The sequence below is a fragment of the Maylandia zebra genome, linkage group LG17 (genome assembly GCF_041146795.1).
Source record: "Maylandia zebra isolate NMK-2024a linkage group LG17, Mzebra_GT3a, whole genome shotgun sequence".
Lineage (NCBI taxonomy): Eukaryota > Metazoa > Chordata > Actinopteri > Cichliformes > Cichlidae > Maylandia > Maylandia zebra.
Genome location: NC_135183.1, coordinates 739,455 through 756,334, shown reverse-complemented (window position 1 = coordinate 756,334; position 16,880 = coordinate 739,455). Strand labels below are relative to the sequence as shown.

Here is a 16,880-nt window from a genome sequence, read left to right as displayed (position 1 = left end):
TAAAATGACCTGAATTATACAGTGTGTACATATTGCTACAATTTGATGAGAAACCTTTTATACAACAGTCAAAACAAGGTTAGAGCCGTCACTTGGATTAGGAAAGAAAGAGCATCATTGCCCTTATAGGAGGGCGTGGCCATGTGGATTGTGGGAGATGTAGTTGTTGTAGCAACGTGATATGGCTCTCTAAACTTTAGAGAGTTCACGTTGCAAATCACTTTGCTCTTTACATTAAAGACAATTTTGGTCGTTTAGACTCTAAATTGTCTTTAATGTAGTTAAATAATAAAGAAAATTTAGGTTAATAAATGATTACTGGAATAATGTTAACACATCTCATGAGGGTAATATCACAGACTTTCTTTTTCTCTCTGACAAAATACCAAAAGTGGATCAGATATTGCCGTCACTGGTCTTCTAAACGAGATAATCCAGCATCTGGCTAACAAGAAGAAGACCAACAAGACGAGTCACATCTGGAGGAAAAGGTGGGGGGAGAGAAAAGCGGGTGAGTCTCAGTCCTCAGAGGTTTTACAACACGGACCATCAGCTCCACGAATGGGACTAGCTGTAACCTCCACGCTGTTCTTGCTGGTGAGTGTGTTTCAAACATTTGACTTTGTACTGCACTTAAAAACAAAAGATGGCTGTCGTATCAAAGCAGCACTGACACACCTTCATGCTTTGCCATCTAAAGGAGCTTTTATTCCTCTTTTTTGTTCTACAGATAGTTTTATGTCTGTTATGGTTGCATGATGTTGTAGTGTGTAAGGGTTTAAGTAAACCATAGAGCTTTTTGTCATTTTACACTAACGTGCTCTGCTTAAAGATTTCCATCTAAGCTTTTAACTTCAGCTCTCAGCGCTCGGTGAAAGCGTCTGTTTCAGTTACTTCTCTACATTAATGGCTCTTTGTGGACAGAGGACAAACACAAACTGTTTTCAGAGTGATGGTTTCTGCACTGCACCATCACAGATTCACACACCGTGAGGACTTTGTGCTGATGGTGAAAAAGTGGTTTTCTAAATCTAAGTATAATATCACGCACTTGTTAAACTATTGGTATAAACTGACACTGACAATGTGAAACTGCACTGAGATGCATTAAGAGGACATATTACATACAAGAATACTAAAGTGTAACTTCTGTAAATGATGAGTTGTTCAAATGCAGCCCAGCTGTTGGGCAGCTCTGCTCTTCCCAGCTAAAGCTAAGCAGTTCCAGATGTTTCTGAATTCTCTGAAGAGCAGCAAATAAACCAGAAACAAATGCAGGACACAAACTGCAAGTCCTGTTGTATTTCAGCTGACAGCAGCTCTGGTGAAAGGCTGCAGAGTAGGCGTCATTATGAGCTAATCAAGCTGCCATCCTCTCTGGGCAGATTTTACATTTTAAACTTAAAGCATAATTAATGGGGTGTTGGTAAGAATCCCTTATTTGTCTCATGAAAGGGGAGACTTCACCCCTCCGTTCACTGTGTGAGCATTTGTTGTATTTGTATAAAGGTTTGAGAGGCTGGTAGGCAAACACATGCCCCGATGCAGCCGGCACCAGAAAGGAAGGAAATACTTTGGACTCAGCCACGTGTCAGCCCTTGTCTCACTGAATCTGTGTCTGGTCACATCACTCTGCTTCATGCAAAGGTCTTTTTGTGTTACTTTTCACTGTAGCTTTTGTTCGAGCTTAGAAACAAACCTACTGGCTTAGGAATGATCGTGTACGTCACACTTCAGAGATACGAGCTTCCTTCCTGCTAGTGTTACGATTCCACTGTTATCATTCCTAATCCCAGTGTGATAGGATCCCCGACACCACACCGTGACAGAACCTCCCCGTGTTTTACACATGCCTCTGGACACGCACTGCTGTACCTCTCCCCTAACCTCTTCCATACATACGGACAACAATTTGAATTGAGGCCGTTTCTAACGAGACTTTGACAAATGGTAGATGGATGGGCCGAAGCCCCAGATCCAGCCCTCAGGTCAGGCGTTTGCTGGATTTTACCCATGCTCTTCATTTGCTTCAAATAGTTTTTTAGGCCTGCCATTCATTTGTCGTCCACGTGTACACAGCATATGTCAGCTCTTTGGGAATCAGCTTGTTTATGTAAAATACTGCTCTATGCTTTTGGGCATTTTTTTGCAGATTCAACTAAAGAAATGGGAAAAGCTGTATGTTTTATGACAGGATGCCTTTTTTACACTTTAATAGTAAGTGTTGAGTGACTGGTCAAACAAAAGAAATATCCCTCCCAGTATGGTCAGGTACTGTCCTCAAAATGACTAAAAAGCAGCCAAAGACTGATGAGGAGTGCAGTGATGTTTAGAGGGAGGGCGAGATCGGATGCTGCGCTGCGGTGACTCCTAACGCGAGCAGCTGAGAGAGGAACACGTAAGGACTGATTGTTCTGCACAGACGGCCTCTCTGCTTTGTGTTCGTAGGGTTACAGCTGTACTCTGTCAGACTACCTCAGATTATTCACAGCTGTAGAAGACGCTGCTTCTAAACAGCAGTCATCAGGTTGTTTGACAGTAACACTCCCTGCACTGCAAACATATGAGAGCTGTCATCTTTAGAAATAAAAACACATTTCAGGGCTGTTAGCTGTGTTGGCAGGTTTCAGGGCTCCCCTCCCTGAGGGGCCAAATTACAAAATATTTCATCTTTTGCTCCTCAGAAGTGGCTTCATAGCTCTCTCCTTCTCTGTTCTGGTGTGTGTGCAGATGTCCCTGGAAGCAAATAGAAAACATGGCTCTCCTGAGAAAAAGTAAGTGTAACCAAAGTGTGATGCAAATGGATAAAGACTGATTCATGTCGTCCAGTAGTATTAGCTGACATGTAGCTGAGAAGTAACGTTAGCAGATTGTGTTGTCTGCATGTGCTTTGCATTCACGTCCACTGTGCATCCACTGGACAGCTGTTGCCAGTAAAGGTCCCCTTATTTTTCCCCAGGAAGAGGAAGCAGCCATGCACATGCACCAAATATCTATGGAATGGGATAGACAGCAGGCTGTAACGACTTATTCCTGAACTGCATGCGGTTGTTAAAAAGTAAAAGCTGCATGTGTGCAAATTTCAGTAACTCCAGTGTTTTTCACGCTGTTTTCTTTCTACAGAAAAGGCACATTTTCCACTTTACTCGCCTTCAGGAAATCCACCTTCTACTAGCCAAACCTTTAACACTTAACTCGACTGGTAACTGGATTCTCTCATACTGTGAGAGCAATCCTTAAGTGCTTTCACTAATCCGTGGTTCTAGGTAACGAGTCAGGATGCTGTGCAGACTCCAGTTAGCACTAGCTACAGTACCCGGACGGCTGCACAAAAACCAAAGTACGCTTGTGTTTGCAGACCCTCCTTCCTCTCTGGTGTGTCTCACAGCTGGAGGAAATACACAAAGCATTTTGAAAATGGACATGTTTTACTTTTTATAGTAACAGCTGATAATCACTTAATTATTTATGGGATGATTTATTCTCTGTCTTTGCTGTGCGACTGAGAATCACTGTACCATTGCTAGCATAAAGGTAGCCGTTACCTGCCTATTGTTGCAGCCAGCGTCTCTGTGAAGTCTTTTTTCTTTCTTTGGTTTAAAGCTTTCAGTCGCTTTAAGCCAACCTGAGCTAATGAACAGCAGACTGTTGTCTGGCTCGGCCATAAAGAGCCTCATTTTTATTTTTTATTATTCTTACTTGTACTTTGCTTTGACTGTGTTGGTGGAGGCTCAATCTGATGTCGCCGTGCTGATGTTCCTGGATCAACAAACTGATGTCGGTCCTGGTTCAACATCGATCACACTGTAGTGATGGAAACACCGTCACATCACTCAGCCCTAACCACAATCACATCCTGACCCTGACCTGTTTCCCTGAGTGGACAGCTATGATGTCACAACGGTGTGATTGGTCAGATCCAATGTTGATCCTGGACATCACCAACATGAGGATATCAGTTGATGGAGAGGAATAGAGAGGATCAGAGGGAGTTTCTGTCTCTGCTGATGTAGAGCGAGCATGTGATAGCGTGTCAAAGGAGGACATGTGAGGATGGTGCAGGATGTGCATGAGACACAGTGATGATGGGCAAGCTGACAGATGAGGTCAGGCACAAGTCTGTGGTTTATGATGTTCCTTCTAAACGTAGACAGCTCTTGTTGTTTTACGGCATCAATCTGCTTTGAGACAAACTTCTTTAGTTTTGCACTCAAACACTGAGCGATCGCGTTTCAGTCAATCGGATCCTGGTGGTGCTGCTGGTGCTGATGGTGTGCCTCCTCCTGCGCAGTACACTGCTCAGAGCCTCCACTCGGCCAAGACTGTCAGGTGCGTCAGCGTTGGTCTTCACTACTTAATCTGAGAAATACTCACTAATGTTCCAAATGTGAAATATGTTACTCTCCTTAAGTGAAAAGGATCCCACTGAAATTGAGCATAAACCAGTCTAAACTCCTGATTCCTGACAGAGAACAGGAAAAGCCCCAAGAATGCAGGACAAGTTTCTCAGGAACACGCTGCAGAAGCGCATGATGTCGTGCCCGTCGTCATCTGTGCATCAGAGGAGCGCATGGGTGCCTCCATGGCAACCATCAACAGCATCATCAGCAACACAGACGCCAGTGTTTTCTTCTACGTTGTTACTCTTCGTGATGCTGTCAAACTCACGAGGTGCATCTTTGAACTACAAAAATATGAACCGCACTTTGTTCCAAATATGGAGATCAGTGGTTTTCTCCCAGTATTGTTGCCCAAAGTGAGTATTTCTCACCTAATCTTCCTTTTGTGTCACGTAGGAGGTACATAGAGAAGACAAAACTCAAAGGCATCCGCTACAAGATAGTGGAATTTAACCCGATGGTCCTTGTTGGAAAGGTGAAGCCAGATTCATCTCGACCCGATCTCTTACATCCCGTGAGTGCTGCATCCGTGCCATCAGCCAAACCAAGCACAGAGTTCCTGTCTCAAAGAAATAAAAAACTTTGTTTTGCAGCTCAACTTTGTGCGGTTTTACCTCCCTCTGCTCGACATCCTCCACTCGAGGGTTATATACTTAGATGATGACATCATCGTGCAGGGTACGCATGTCTACAGTCAGTCTAATAAAAGGATTCCATATTAAACCGAATGATTCAATAAGTGTTTAAATGATCTGTACACACGTGTAATCTTCTACATTAGACACAACTGTGCTACCGAGGAGCGTTACACAGAGTTACTAAACGGCTGAATTCAGAGGTAGACCCTGACATGACCCAGTGAAGTCAAAGGAGCCCTTTATTGGCTCCTAGAGAACGAACTAAACCCAGAAGATCTCTAAATAAATACATCATTATTTGCCTTTACTCGGGTTCTGTTTGTTAATTATTAAAATGAGTTTTAGGATCTGAAGCATGAAAGTGTGACGAGTATCAGGATGGGGACAAATACAGCAGTCTGGTTGTGTTTCAGGTGACATCAGGGATCTGTTTAATATCAAGCTGAAGCCAGGACACGCGGCTGCTTTTGCCACAGACTGCGACCTTCCCTCCACACACGAGACGGTGCGCAGCATCGGGATGCAGGTGGATTTTTACGGCTTCTGTTATGATGTTAGACTTTTATGCCTCGTGTAAATCTCACATTAAAGAGGTTTTATTTGACATAGTAACATGTGGGAGGGATTCAGTCATTATTATTTGGTATTCTCTCCTCTGAGCTCGTCCCCTAGACAACCTACATGGGCTTCCTGGACTACAGGAAACAGGAAGTGAAAGACCTGGGCATCAACCCCAGCGACTGCTCTTTCAACCCTGGAGTCTTTGTGGCAGATATGAACGAGTGGAAGAAGCAGAAGGTCACCAAAGAGCTGGAGAAGTGGATGGAGGAGAATTTCAGGTAAACTCCTTAAACTAGTGTCATTTCCTAAATGTTACCAATATGAACAGTAGATTTGGTTTATGAAACTTTGATCTTATTTTACCTTGAAAGAGAGGTCAAAGGTCAAGCGCTACATATTTTAGATCTCTATACGGTACTGTCTATACGTCGACAATGCACAGCAAACCTGTAAGGATCACAGTTGTAAGTTATAAAGGCTTTGTGTCAGCTTTCAACCAATAAAACTTTATTAAGTTGACCCCGAAGAGCCACACGTCACTCCCTACATGACCTACCTGTCGTTACATCTGTCAGCTTACTAAAAGTGTGTTTGTGGATTTAAACCTTTTATTGCAGATGTTCCTACAGTTTTGCATATGAAGGCCAGTGTCTGGCATTTAGAGTGAAGCAGCTGTGATGGCGAGCGATATCCCACAGATATACTGTAAAAAGCCATTGAACCACTCGTAACTACAGTTAGCTAACTAGCCTCTGTATGTTGCAGCAGTGCTGTGGTTTGGGGTGAGATACGTACACAGAGCTGTTCCCTTTCAGTCAGTTCACTCGGTACAACACATAAGTACGGGATATCACGCCCTCGCGTGCCCTGGCTGAAGAAACCTTTATTCACATGTGATGACACGCGCACGCCCCGCCTGCACATATAGCCGCTGTCATCACAGTCGTCCCTCAGTTCTTACGCTCTTCACCTCGCGGAGAACACCTCTGCTGAGTTGGACTGCCCCTGTTGGTGTTAGCTAGGGCCGCCACAAACGATTATTTTGATAGTCGACTAATCAGATCATCATCCATTGGACGTACAGCATACAGCTTATTGCACCAGCAGCATCTGCTCTTATATAACTATCATTAGCTTACAGCTTTGTGTTTAAGGTGCTAACTAAAAATAAAGACAAGATGATAGTTTATTAAAGTTTAATGAAATTTGCAGATTGTTTCGGTGAAGATTAATAAACTCCTTGCTATCTAAAATATAACAGGACACCGGAGTAAATTCTCCAGAGTCTCACACTTCTGATAATCAGCTGTCTGCTTGACGTTTATTCAGCTGTGTAAAAACTAAAACTTTAATCTCAGCCAAACCGATTTACTCAGGAACAAATAAAATACTAAAAAAAAGCCAAACAATAACATTTTAAGTTATCTAAGTGACTTATATATATGTTTAACCTGAGTAGCAAAAGACGGCGGTGGGTTTGAAAACGATTTGCCGGGAGTCCGGTGTTCTCACGGCTCTAGTTAGCCTTGCCCCCGGCTCGCTAACGAGCTAGTGGGTAACAGACGTCTCCGAAAACGTCGGAGCGCTTTTGAAAATATGCGGTGTCCTGATAAACTGAGCAGATATTTGAGGTTTACACAGCTACATTCTCGCCTGAAAATATGTTAAACGTTTATTTTGTGACCCAGAAAGAATAATAAGAGTAAAGTTAAAATCCGGCGTGCAGCTCGGATCTCAGCTGACCCTTCTCACCCTGGACACAGTCTGTTTGACCTGCTCCCCTCAGGCAGGAGGCTCCGGTCCATTCGCACCAGAACCTCTCGCCATAAGAACAGTTTCTTCCCCTCTGCTGTTGGACACATGAACAATAACCATATGACTGTTCCCGCCACTAACACATGACCCTACGCTGTGTCACTGCATCATTCTATGTTTGGCACTGATCACCACCTGCACTCATGTATATATCTTTCCACGTAGCACTTTTAATTCTTATTCTCATGTATATATCTCATGTATATCTCATGCACATATCTTTCTACGTAGCACTTTTAATTCTTATCCCTACTTTTATTTTTTTCATGTCTATTTAAGTGCTATTTATGACAGCATGTTTGCACTGAAGCACCGCAGCAATTTCCTAATGTTGTAAACCTGCTCAACATTTGGCAATAAACCCCTTTCTGATTCTGATTCTGATTCTAAAACTAACTAGCTGCCGCCATTGTTGGAAACTGAGCTGGGCCGCGCTATGAATTCTGGGATAGGTTGGGCCACGAAGTATACACCCCACCCATCCTTCAAATCTGGGGAAATGAAGGGTCCATTTGTCGGAGTCTTTGAATTTGGACAGTCTTCGTCGTGTCGCTGTAACATAATCGGCCTACTAATGCGGGTACAGGAGGATTCCTGCGTCTTTTGTGATCTTTTGTGATCTTACAAAGCTTCAAACGACGCGTCGACTATTAAATTAGTCGTCGACGATTAGTCGACGTAATCGTGACTAGTCGACTAATCGTGGCAGCCCTAGTGTTAGTCTCCACCGTGCAGTTGGTGCGTAGGCTGCCCGCGGAGTGCTAATTTCAAGTTTTCCTGTGCAGCGTTTTGCTTTGCGTTTTTGAACTTTGGACTCCAAACCTAAGCGAGCAAAGCACAAATCTTCTGTTCGCCCCTGTCCTCAGGGATGTGGTTTCTCTTTGCACGACAGCGACCAGCACAATGCCTGCCCCGTCTGCCTGGGGATCGGCCACGCTAGGAGAGCATTGATGGAGCCCGAAGCCTGTGCGTTTTGTCGCCAGCTCCGGCGCTCGACCCTGGAAAGACGGGTGACGTTTGTGGAAAAAGTGCTGGGACGCTCCACTGTCCCACCGCATGACCCTCTCCTTTCAGAGTCTGGAGCCCCGGCTTCGTCCGAGTCCGAGGACAAGGATTATCCGGTCGATGTCCCCGCAATTAGCTGGGCTGACCACATGGAATATGTTGACGGGTTAGTTGATGACGAGCCGGAACCATGCAGGAGCGCTGACGGACTTCTCTTTCCTCCCTGTTTCGCCGTGCTGCTGAGAAGCTGCAGGTGGACTGGCCCTCTCCTCCGCCAGCTCAGAGGCCGTCGCGGCTCGCGGGTTTTTTCCTCCCACCGGAGCCCGCAACAGCCAAAAACTGCCTTCCCATGTTCCCAGACTTTCTCTGCGAGCTAACAGCATCATAGGACAAACCTCTGTCTACCCGCGTCACTGTGCCCGGCTATGGACAGTACATGGAATTGGACTTAGCTAACCCACCCCCTATGAAGAAGAAGATTTATCGGGCTCAGGCCGGCACTGCTCACGCCATGAGCTCCGTCACCATGCTCCAGACGTACCGGGCGATGTGCCTGGTGGAGCTCGGATCGCTGGTTCCTGATGACAGCCCGCTGGCACCTCTTCTTAACGAGGTCAGAGTCACCACAGATCACATCCTCCGTACCTAGTGCTGCCGTTCGGGCTGTCGCTCGCTCCTCGCACCTTTGCAAAATGTGCCGAGGCAGCGCTAGCGCCCCTCAGAAAGAGAGGCATCCGCATCTTAGCCTACCTGGACGACTGGGCTCTCGTAGCTTGCTCCAGAGAGCAGGCGGAGACACAGCTGTCGCTGGTTCTGTCACACATTCAGACACTGGGGTTCTCTGTGAACGTTCAAAAGAGCTCGCTAATCCTGAGTCAGCAGATTTCTTTCCTCGGTTTGGAAATATGCTCGCTTTCCAGCCGCGCACGTTTGTCGGAGCACAGAGTGGCCGCGTTTCATCGCTGCCTCGCTCAGTTTCAGCTGGGACGCAGACTGCGTTTCCAGACCATATTAAGCTTGTTGGGCACGATGGCATCTATGATCGCCGTAGTGCCGCTTGGACTGTTAAAAATGAGAGCGTTTCAACGCTGGACTCTCTCTCACCGTTTGTGTGCATCGCGTCAGCTCCGGAGGAGGCTGCCGGTAACCACGTCTTGCATGCTAGCTCTCCGTCCTTGGAGGGAGCCCGGGCTGCTGCATCAGGGCTCTCGGATTGGGAGGGTTTTGTTTCACAAGGTGGTGTCCACAGATGCTTCCCTAAGAGGGTGGGGAGCGCTGTGTGAGTGTGCATCAGTGAGAGGGATCTGGTCCGCACTTAGAGCTGTTAGCAGTGTTCTTAGCTCTAAAGCATTTCCGTCCAGTCCTGGAGGCCAGCATGTCTTAGTCAGGACGGACAATTCAACAGTGGTGTCTTATATAAACAGGCAGGGAGGAACACGCTCTCCTCCCCTGTTGAAGCTGTCTCGCTCTCTGCTGTTATGGTGTTCATTTTCTGTATCTAAGAGCCACCCATGCCCCAGGCCACCTGAACCTGGGGCCGGACCTTCTCTCCAGGGGGTCCTCTGGTGAGAGAATGGAGGTTGCACCCTTTAATAGTGGCTCAGATCTGGGATCTATTTGGCAAGAGGCAAGGGGCAAATAGTGGTTCATCCGTGCCCGGATCTGTGGCGCCTTCATGCTTACCTGCTGAGAGGTTAAACTTGATTGCTAAGGGTCTGCCACCTAGTGTGATAGCGACAATTCAGAGCGCTAGGGCCTCATCTACTAGAGGCTTGTGCGCTTACAAATGGCGAGCCTTCGAGCAATGGTGCCAGGACCGCCACACTCTCCCATTTCAGTGTTTTGACATTCCCGCAGGAGCTGCTGGATAAGGGCCTTTCATTTTCAACAATTAAGGTTTATTCAGCAGCTATATCTGCTTGTCATATTGGCTTTGACGAGGTGACACCAGGTGCACATCCCCTCGCCATACGTTTTCTGAAAGGAGTTTGCCGGCTGAGGCCCGTGCTTAAGTCCAGTGTCCCTGCTTGGGACTTGTCTTTGGTGCTGGAGGACCTTTGTAGCCCCCCGTTTGAACCCACTGAGTCTGTGGATATGAAATTTCTTTCATATAAGACTGCATTACTTCTCGCTTTGGCTTCAGCAAAGCGAGTGGGTGACCTTCATGCGCTCTCTGTGCATCCCTCCTGCACACAGTTCTCTCCTGATGGTCTCAAGGTCGTATTGCGTCCAAATGCTGCCTATTTTCCCAAGATCATGCCTGCGTCTTATAGCTCAGTGGAGTTTGAGTTGCTGAGCTTTTGCTCCCCTCCTTTTGCATCTGAGGAGCAGAGGAGGATGCATTCTCTTTGTCCAGTGCGTGTGCTACGCACCTACATTGAGCGCACTCAGAGTGTGCGTTTACGTGACCAGCTGTTTGTCTGCTTCGCTAATCCAAATAGAGGTAGAGCTCTGTCCAAGCAGAGGCTGTCCCACTGGATTATAGAAGCTATCTCACTGGCGTACGGCACCGGTGGTCTTGCTTTGCCCCAGGGGGTGAGAGCTCATTCCACCAGGGGGATGGCAACCTCATGGGCTCTTTTTAAAGGGGTGCCTGTAGCTGATATTTGTGCGGCAGCTAGTTGGGCATCACCGCACACTTTTGTGCGGTTTTATCGGTTGGACGTTACAGGCCCTTCGGTGGCTCATGCTGTCCTTTCTGCTGGGTCTACCACTCACTAAGGATGTGGTGGTCCGATTCCGGTTCGGTGACTGCTCTGTGGGGCCTGTATATATGTCCCATACTTATGTGTTGTACCGAGTGAATCGACTGAAAGGGAACGAATAGTTATGTCTATAACTTCTGTTCCCTGAAGGAGAGGAACGAGGTACAACACAAGGTGGCCCCACTGAGCAGTTTGGCTCGGTGAAGAGCGGCTATCGAACTGATGACTGTGATGACAGCGGCTATATGTGCCGGCGGGGCCGTGCGCGTGTCATCACACGCCATCTGCCTTAAAGGCGTGAATAAAGGTTTCTTCAGCCAGGACACGCGAGGGCGTGATATCCCGTACTTATGTGTTGTACCTCGTTCCTCTCCGGCTCCCAAAATTCTTCCCTACTTCATCCCAATTACAGAGTTCTTTCAGATGCGGTTGGCATGTCTGAATTATGCACAGAGTCCTTTTGCATGCGTGCTGTGACCGGCCAAAGCAACACTAAAAGAGTCGTCTCCTGAAGAGCCGGGGTGTGTCAGGAAACTGTGATTATCGTCTAGAGTTTTATCTTTTTATCTTTGTTTATGTGGTTTTCATTTGTTCATGTATTGTTTGTTATCAGTCACTTTTTCATTGATTAGGTTTAAGCACTAAAAAGTACTTTCCCCCACGAGCGTATTGATCCCATCAGCAGATGGGTGACGTAAACTGTTTTGTTCGGAGCCCTGCAGAGGTAGCTGATGGAGGCTCACTGGTGTATAACAAAAAAATCTCTTTCTTTTGTTTTCACTGGCCACTGCATCTGATTTTAAACCCTTCTCACCAACAGACAAAACATATACAGCAGTGCCATGGCAGGGGGCGTGGCAACCCCACCCATGCTAATCGTGTTTCATGACAAATACACGATACTGGACCCTCTGTGGCACGTCAGGCACCTGGGTAAGATTGCTCTCCACACACAGCTGGAATATTAGTGCCACCGTCAGCTCAGTTTCCAAAAAGCTTCGCTGTGTGTCCAGGCTGGAGTCCGGATGTCCATTACCCAGAGAACTTCCTCCAGGAGGCGCACCTGCTGCACTGGAATGGCCCGTTCAAACCCTGGAATTACCCTGCTGTGCATTTAGATCGCTGGGAGAAGTGGTTCATCCCAGACCCCTCTGGAAGGTTCTCTTTGGAACGTCCTGACGACGACAGCTGAGGTCCGTGGCTGCGGCACCAAGGAGCCGGTCAGAGGGTCACGTGACACACGCTTACAGTGACGGGGCGAAGGAGTAAATCCACGAATGTAACACTGAAACAGCGAGACACCAAACTGACCAATCTAAAGAACATAAGAGACTGAATGCTGTTGTGTGTTTGTGAAACGTGTCGCATTATAAAAACTGTATTTCAAACCTAACATTTAAGATTGTTTCTTATCTTTATATGTTTTCCATACTGCTTCATATATCTGTCATCGCTATCCTTAAGCTAACAATACAACTGTATAGTTTTCTACCCAGGATATATTACTGATTTCATTTAGTGTGCAGCTCCAGACAGTGATGGGCTGAGAGGCCCCAGGAGCCCTGAGGACTGTGAAAAGCTGGTTCAAATATAACGTCGTCTCGCGTGGCAGAGCCTGCGTCCGCTCTGTAACGACAGGCTGCGGTGGGCTCTTTTGCGCCCCCAGCAGGTCAGACAGTGCACATTTCATGTGAACTTGAACAGGCACACTCGTCGTTCCCAGACATGAAGCCAGTGACTCTGTTCATGCCTCTTTTCTCTCTCATCTGTGAGGCTGACCTTTCTGAGCGAACAGTCGTTACATTCATGCTTCCTCACACAGAACACGGCGGTCATTTAACTTGTGCTGTCAGATTTTCAATCGAACCAAACATCTACTAAGTCAATCACCATTTAGGTTTCCTTTTCTTAATTAGCCTTTTATAAAAGTGGCTCAGTGCAGATATAAATATATAACCTGCAATTTGTTAAAACCAGTCTTGCCAGGCACACTGGGTAGTTCATATGATGGCAACGGTAAAATGCGTGTTTGAAACTGCGACAAAGTTCACAGCAAGAAGTGGATGTAAGTAGAAGTCACAGTGGATTTCTGGGATGAGCACTTTCTATTGTTGTTATTACTCTTTAGTTTCATGTTGCACTCACTGCTTGGCTTGTTCAGCCCCACAAACTTCATGCGTGAGCAGAAGGCAGCCTGAAGTTTTCAGATTTGTGCCTTTCACAACATGAGCTCCCGTTACTGGTTCCAGCCACCAGAGGGCGTGATGCTCCTGGTAGTCTGTACTGGATGTGAAGCAGCGACTGTCACTGCTGCAGTTGACTGTTGGTAAGAGACACATGATTCCTCCTGAGAACAAAATAAAAAACAAACACACACCTGACCACCTCATTCTATTTAAATGAGTTTATTCTATTTACACAGCACCAGGTCACAACATCAGTCGCCTCAAGGTGCTTTATATTGTAAGGTAGACGCTTTGGCGACAGTGGGAAGGAAAAACTCCCTTTTAACTGGACTGGTCTCATAACTCAGACGCCCTCTACAGGAAAGGGCAGAGCAGGCTGCTGTGGAGACTCAGGTCGTTTGGAGTGGAGGGCCCACTCCTGAAGACCTTCTATGACTCTGTGGTGGCTTCTGCTATCTTTTATGGCGTGGTCTGCTGGGGCGGCAGCATCTCTGCTGGGGACAGGAAGAGACTGAACAGGGTGATCCGAAGGGCCAGCTCTGTTCTAGGATGCCCTCTGGACCCAGTGGAGGTGGTGAGTGACAGGAGAACGGCGGCTAAGCTGTCATCCCTGTTGGACAACATCTCCCACCCCATGCAGCAGACTGTGACAGCACTGAGCAGCTCCTTCAGTGGGAGACTGCGGCACCCACGGTGTGGGACGGAGAGATTGCACAGGTCTTTCCTCCCCACTGCTGTCAGACTCCATAATAAAGACTCCAACTGATCAAACTCATCCACACATGTGCAATAAGACTAAGTGCAATAATCTTTTCTGACAAAGTTGTATTTTTACTCAGTTGTATACAGCATTTGTATTCTATTTTTATCCTGCTGTATATTTTATTCTATTCTGTACAGTTGTGTTCTCTAATGTTTGCTATGTAACTTTGCACTGTCACTTTCTGCTGTTTCTGCTGATCTTATCTCATAAACCTCCGGCAGAGCCAGGCTCAGGGAGGGGCGGGGCCATCTGTCGGGACCGGAGAGAAGGAAGACGGGATAAAGACGTGCTGAGAAATTCACTGTTATGTTCTCTGTCCTTGAGCTGTCCGCCCTCACACACGTGGTCACTTTCCCCTAAAAATTGTTTAATCTGGTTCTCTTTATCTACTTGTAGGATCTGTGCAGGATCCACTGATGTGTAAGTTTCCAACTTTTCCTTCGGTGTTAAGCTTTGTCTGGTTTGTGTGTCCATTTATTTTTGTGTCCTCGCTGCAGCTCTGTCCGACTGCATCGTATAAGAAAAGCAGCAGACATGGACGCTTCAGGTCAGTACAGGCTTCACTTTGTAATGTCAGGGTGAGAATAGAAGAGCTGGATCACCTCTGACAGGATTCTCTGTAAAGAAGTGCAGAGACTTTGAGTACAGCCAGTGAGCAAAGCCAGAGAAGTCAGTGTATCTGAACCAGAAATCAAGAACAGGGAGTACGCTCCCAAGGACAGTGTCAGAAAAACGCCTAACGCATCCTTTTTCTGCCCACGTCTCTTCTCATCTGTGTTGCAGTTTCCAGGCTTTTATTTCTCCATTTCCCTACTTTAAATGTCTGCTTGTTTATTGCTGATATTGTAATAACACATGCTTTTGTTCATAGACATAAGAGCAGCTTCCTGTCTGCAGTGTCTGTGCTCCATCTGTCTGGATGTGTTCACCGTTCACCAGACGCAGCTTCTGAACAACTACGGCACACTGCACGGCGACGCTCGTGTCCCTGTTTTTCACATTAAACTGCACTTTTATTTCTGCTGCTGACGTTATGCAAACCGCTGCAGGAGGAATAGACTGACAGCTTCATCTAAGATCTGGAAAAACTCCAGTTCCTCCAAAGTTTCCCGTTCCCGAAGTCTGTTCCATCCACCGAACACTGGACCGAGGGCAAAGTTGAGCCGTTATGTGGCGGCAGAAAGAGAACTGTTGATAAGCTGCAGGAGACGCTCAGAAATGTACGAGCTGTGCAGTAACTGTGAAGTGAAGAGGGCCTAGAAGTATGCAGTGGATGTGACTCTTGGTCCTGACACAGCAAATATCTATCTCATCCTTTCTGATAATGGGATGCAAGTCAGCCCTGGAACAGTCAAACAGAACCTTCCAGACACCCAAAGAGATTTTCTGTTGTTGAGTTTGAGGAAAGCAGCCAGATTTAGTTTGAGGTTCAGGACAGGAAGACTGGATCTTAGCCCAAAGACCGTGAACAGGAAGCAGGCAGTGAATAGCTGTACGTTTGGCCTCACGCGGTGGCTGTTTGTGGACCCTGAATCGGAGCTGGTCACTTTTATAATATAGATGGGCCGTATGATAAAGTGTTACACAGAACGAATAAAGTATGAACTGAATCTCCTTCCTGTTTTCCTTTGGAAATAAGTCTGTGAAACTCTTTTAGTAGTGAACTAAACCACAGAGTAACATCCCCAAACTGCCAATACTCAGTGTAGATGACCTCACCGATGTCATGCAATACAAGTCATAAAATAGGATCAGACGTACAGTCACATCGATCCTTTTATTTTCGACTGTGGAGCTACGTATTCCTTTCTTCAGGTATTCACAAGCGTGATTATATTGGGAATCATTTGTTTAATCGTTTCACAGCTGACTGAGATTTTTTCACTTGTGTTTGAATTGGTGTCTAAAATTAAATATTTGTTTGTTACATTTTTCTGTTCATGATTAAGATGAAGTGAACTCGAGAGCCGAACTCACGTCATATTGACTCTTTCCTTTTGCTAAAGCATATAGTTAGGGCTGGGTAGTTACACTGCAGTAGGTGTAGGCTGCCGGGGATTCCCATGATGCACTGGTGTTTCTGCTTCACTCACTATGTGTTAACAGACCTCTCTGCATTGAATCATATCTGTTATTAACCTCTGTCTCTCTTCCACAGCATGTCTTTATCCTGTCTTCCTTCTCTCACCCCAACCAATCACAGCAGATGGCCCCGCCCCTCCCTGAGCCTGGTTCTGCTGGAGGTTCCTTCCTGTTAAAAGGGAGTTTTTCCTTCCCACTGTCGCCAAAGTGCTTGCTCATAGGGGGTCATATGATTGTTCTACCTTACAATATAAGGCGCCTTGAGGCATCTGTTGTTGTGAGTTGGTGCTATATAAATAAAATTAAACTGAACTGAAGTTTATCAGAGATAACTGTGGAATAGAGGGGAGATAATCCGGGGATTTCTCTTGCTTTTGATTAAAGAAAAGTAGTAGACGAGTCAGTCTCGTCTGCTTCTTAGTTTTTGTGAGTTTAAGAAATTCTTTCTCTCTGACATCAGAGATTATGGTCTTAACTACCAGTCCAGGACTTATGATAGTGTTTGCTCTTTCTAAACGACTGGCATGAGAACTAAATCTAATAATCAAAGATGCTAAATTGTGCGTGGCTGATGCTATGACTACAGTAGGTTGTGCGTTTTGGGATACTCCTAGTTCATGCTCATTAGCTGTAGGAGTGGATGTTCGCTGTTATTATGTGTATAATTCCAGGAATGACATTATTCAAGTTTTCCTTCAAAGTCAAACAGGTTTGAACAATATAAC

The 16,880-nt window shown here is 46.2% G+C and overlaps 1 protein-coding gene across 6 annotated transcripts; it reads left to right on the top strand.

The window, feature by feature from the left end:
* The first annotated feature begins 333 nt into the window (after positions 1-333).
* Positions 334-12,517, top strand: glt8d2 (glycosyltransferase 8 domain containing 2). Of its 6 annotated transcripts, none has more exons than XM_024805764.2 (10): positions 334-597; positions 2,731-2,774; positions 4,237-4,329; positions 4,470-4,671; positions 4,797-4,914; positions 4,994-5,078; positions 5,452-5,564; positions 5,711-5,877; positions 11,945-12,057; positions 12,138-12,517. In XM_024805764.2, the coding sequence occupies exons 2-10, from the start codon at positions 2,756-2,758 to the stop codon at positions 12,314-12,316; spliced, it is 1,089 nt and encodes a 362-aa protein (XP_024661532.2). In that variant the 5' UTR covers positions 334-597; positions 2,731-2,755; the 3' UTR covers positions 12,317-12,517. The 6 variants fall into 6 exon arrangements, with proteins under 6 accessions (XP_024661532.2, XP_076732103.1, XP_076732102.1 ...); XM_076875988.1 differs by having other exon boundaries at positions 335-597; positions 3,730-4,329; XM_076875987.1 differs by having other exon boundaries at positions 335-597; positions 3,124-4,329.
* The last annotated feature ends 4,363 nt before the right edge of the window (positions 12,518-16,880 follow it).

Bases quoted from the DNA above. Each gene is read 5' to 3' on its own strand.
- glt8d2 (XM_024805763.2), top strand. From the start codon at position 1,948: ATGGTAGATGGATGGGCCGAAGCCCCAGATCCAGCCCTCAG. The intron at 1,989-2,730 runs GTCAGGCGTTTG...GTGTGTGTGCAG, and splicing joins GCCCCAGATCCAGCCCTCAG to ATGTCCCTGGAAGCAAATAG. The intron at 4,330-4,469 runs GTGCGTCAGCGT...GATTCCTGACAG, and splicing joins CACTCGGCCAAGACTGTCAG to AGAACAGGAAAAGCCCCAAG.